This window comes from Styela clava, chromosome 5 (genome assembly GCF_964204865.1).
Source record: "Styela clava chromosome 5, kaStyClav1.hap1.2, whole genome shotgun sequence".
NCBI classification, from domain to species: Eukaryota; Metazoa; Chordata; class Ascidiacea; order Stolidobranchia; family Styelidae; genus Styela; species Styela clava.
In genome coordinates, this window is record NC_135254.1 from 23,497,307 (window position 1) to 23,499,694 (window position 2,388).

General features: G+C 41.0%; 1 protein-coding gene across 1 annotated transcript; it reads left to right on the plus strand.

Moving 5' to 3' along the window:
• The first annotated feature begins 1,120 nt into the window (after nucleotides 1-1,120).
• LOC120344736 (zinc finger BED domain-containing protein 5-like) lies at nucleotides 1,121-2,047 on the plus strand. The gene has a single exon (XM_078113180.1). It carries the CDS (start codon nucleotides 1,121-1,123, stop codon nucleotides 2,045-2,047), a length of 927 nt encoding a protein of 308 aa, XP_077969306.1.
• Nucleotides 2,048-2,388: the final 341 nt, after the last annotated feature.

Consider the following 2,388-nt stretch of genomic DNA (forward strand, 5'->3'; position numbering starts at 1 on the left):
AAGGTACACTTTTGTCGTCGCATTATACTGTAATAAGTTTCTGCGGGACAGAAAACAATTTGTTGCAATATATTATGACAATTCATTCTCTACTAATATTTGTATCATGGAGCACGGAGTTTCACAAGGATCTTTATTTGACTCATAAGCCTACATAAACGACGACTAACGACTCATTAGCCTACATAAACGACATGCCCAGGATCTACATCGATGCTCAAACATATGGACACGGGTACCAAAACGAATTAGTGCGTCTATGCAATCTGTCACAGTAGACTACTAAAGCTGCAGTGTTCGCGACTTCGCCTGACCACCAATTCACGAACGCGGAATCGCCACAAGGTGCGCAATTTTGATGACGTCATCGCATAAAAAAAGACTCGAATCTCATGCAGCCCATAGAAATTTTTGAAATAAATGAAAGTAATAGCCCTCTAGAAAAAAACTCAAGAGAATTGGTGCAGTAAGTAGTTCTAACAACAAGACGAGAGCGATGTTCAGATATATTGACACGAAAAACCAAACGAAGTAGGCCTAGTACTGGTATGCAATCTGCCACAGTAGTTCACTGGTACCGCAGTATTAACGACTTTCGCTAAGCACGAGGTCCGCCGACTTTTGCTGAGCACGAGATCCGCTGTTAATTAACTGGTCGCGGAACCGACACAATTAATTTTGTTACTGTGACCACACGAAACTTCAGATAAAAAAAGAATCCCACAGAGAGTTTTGAATAAATAAAAGTTATAAACTTCGAGCGACAAATACGATCTCTTACCACTGAAAGCAAACTCAATTGGTCAAGTAGACCAGCGTTTCCCAAACTGTGTTCCGCGGAACACTAGTGTTCCGCGAGCGTCTTCCAAGTGTTCCGTCGAACATGGGTCGAAATTGCGACTAAATTGGTCGCCATGGCGATCTCAGGATCGTAAAGTTTTGCCCAACTGGCAACTGTTCAATATCGCGTCACCGTCGGCCTAAAGCGGTCTAACGTTTTGATGATTGTGGTCTTTTCGCTACTCGTCGGCCTATTTTTATGACTGTCAGGTACTTTATCAAGTTTACTGCTATCTTTTTGGTTTTGCTATAGGCTAAAATTTTAAATCTCAATGCTGCAATGGATCTTTGGCTTAAAACGGGAAGCCTCAAAAGGTGTGAAAAGCCGGCTGTGCAAGTTGATGCACAAAGTGAAATTGTGAACGTTACGGTTTTGGTTGAAAATGATAATAATTTTTCTTCAAAGAGTAGTACTTCTGCACGAGCCAGTGACTGCAACAAACGTGCTGTTAAACGTAAATATGACGAGGGATATCTGGGCTTGGGATTCACCTGGACTGGTTCTGAAGACTACCCCGATGCGCTTTGTGTAGTATGTCAAAAGATTTTACAAAATAGTTCAGTGGTCCCTGCCAAATTGAAGAGACATCTTGAAACCCATCACCCTCACTTAGCTAATAAAAGCATATCGTTTTTTGCTACCAAACTGGTTGGAATAAAAGCAATGCAAAGAATTATACATTCAACAACAACATTCAATGATAAATTACTAGAAGTATCTTACTTAGTGAGCCAAAGAATTGCTATGGCGGGTGAGGCACACACTATTGCTGAAAAGCTCATCAAACCATCTATCCTTGATGCTGTGAAAATCTTGCTGGGCGAGAGCGATTCCAAAAAACTGGAAAGCATTCCTTTATCGAACAATACAGTAAGCCGCCGTATAGATCACATGGGAATTTATATCAAGTATGAAGTATGCTTTCGTTTACAAAAATGCGATTTTTTTTGTCTCCAGATCGATGAGTCTACAGATGTGGCAGGTTTGGCGGTATTACTTGCATTTGTTCGTTACGCCTATGAGGGTGATATTCAGGAAGACTTGCTTATGTGTAAAACTTTACCCACTTATACCACAGGTGAGGAAATATTCAGGGCTTTGGATTCGTTCATGAGTGAAAACGAAATTACTTGGGAAAAATTCATGGGTGTGTGCACGGACGGAGCCAAAAGCATGACTGGCTCAGTAAAAGGTGTGGTGACATGAATTAAACAGAAAAATCCGGAATGTTCCAGCTCTCATTGTGCTATACACCGTTATCAATTGGTAGCAAAAGGAATGCCTTCCGAACTAACCAGGGTTTTGGATGACGTGGTTAAAATTGTTAATTTCATCAAGTCAAGACCACTGAAAAGCAGGCTCTTTTCTATTATCTGTGAAGATATGGGAAGTCTCCATTGCAATCTATTGTTGCATACAGCTGTGCGCTGGTTGAGACGAAGTAAAGTGCTTGTGAGAGTTTTTGAATTAAGGGAGGAACTATTGGCATTTTTAAGGAAGACAAATTTAGTTTGTCGTGTCGTTTGCACGAGTCAACATGGCTGCAG

What these genes read in the sequence shown, in the direction of transcription:
- LOC120344736 (XM_078113180.1), top strand. Translation starts at nt 1,121, where the DNA reads ATGGATCTTTGGCTTAAAACGGGAAGCCTCAAAAGGTGTGAAAAGCCG.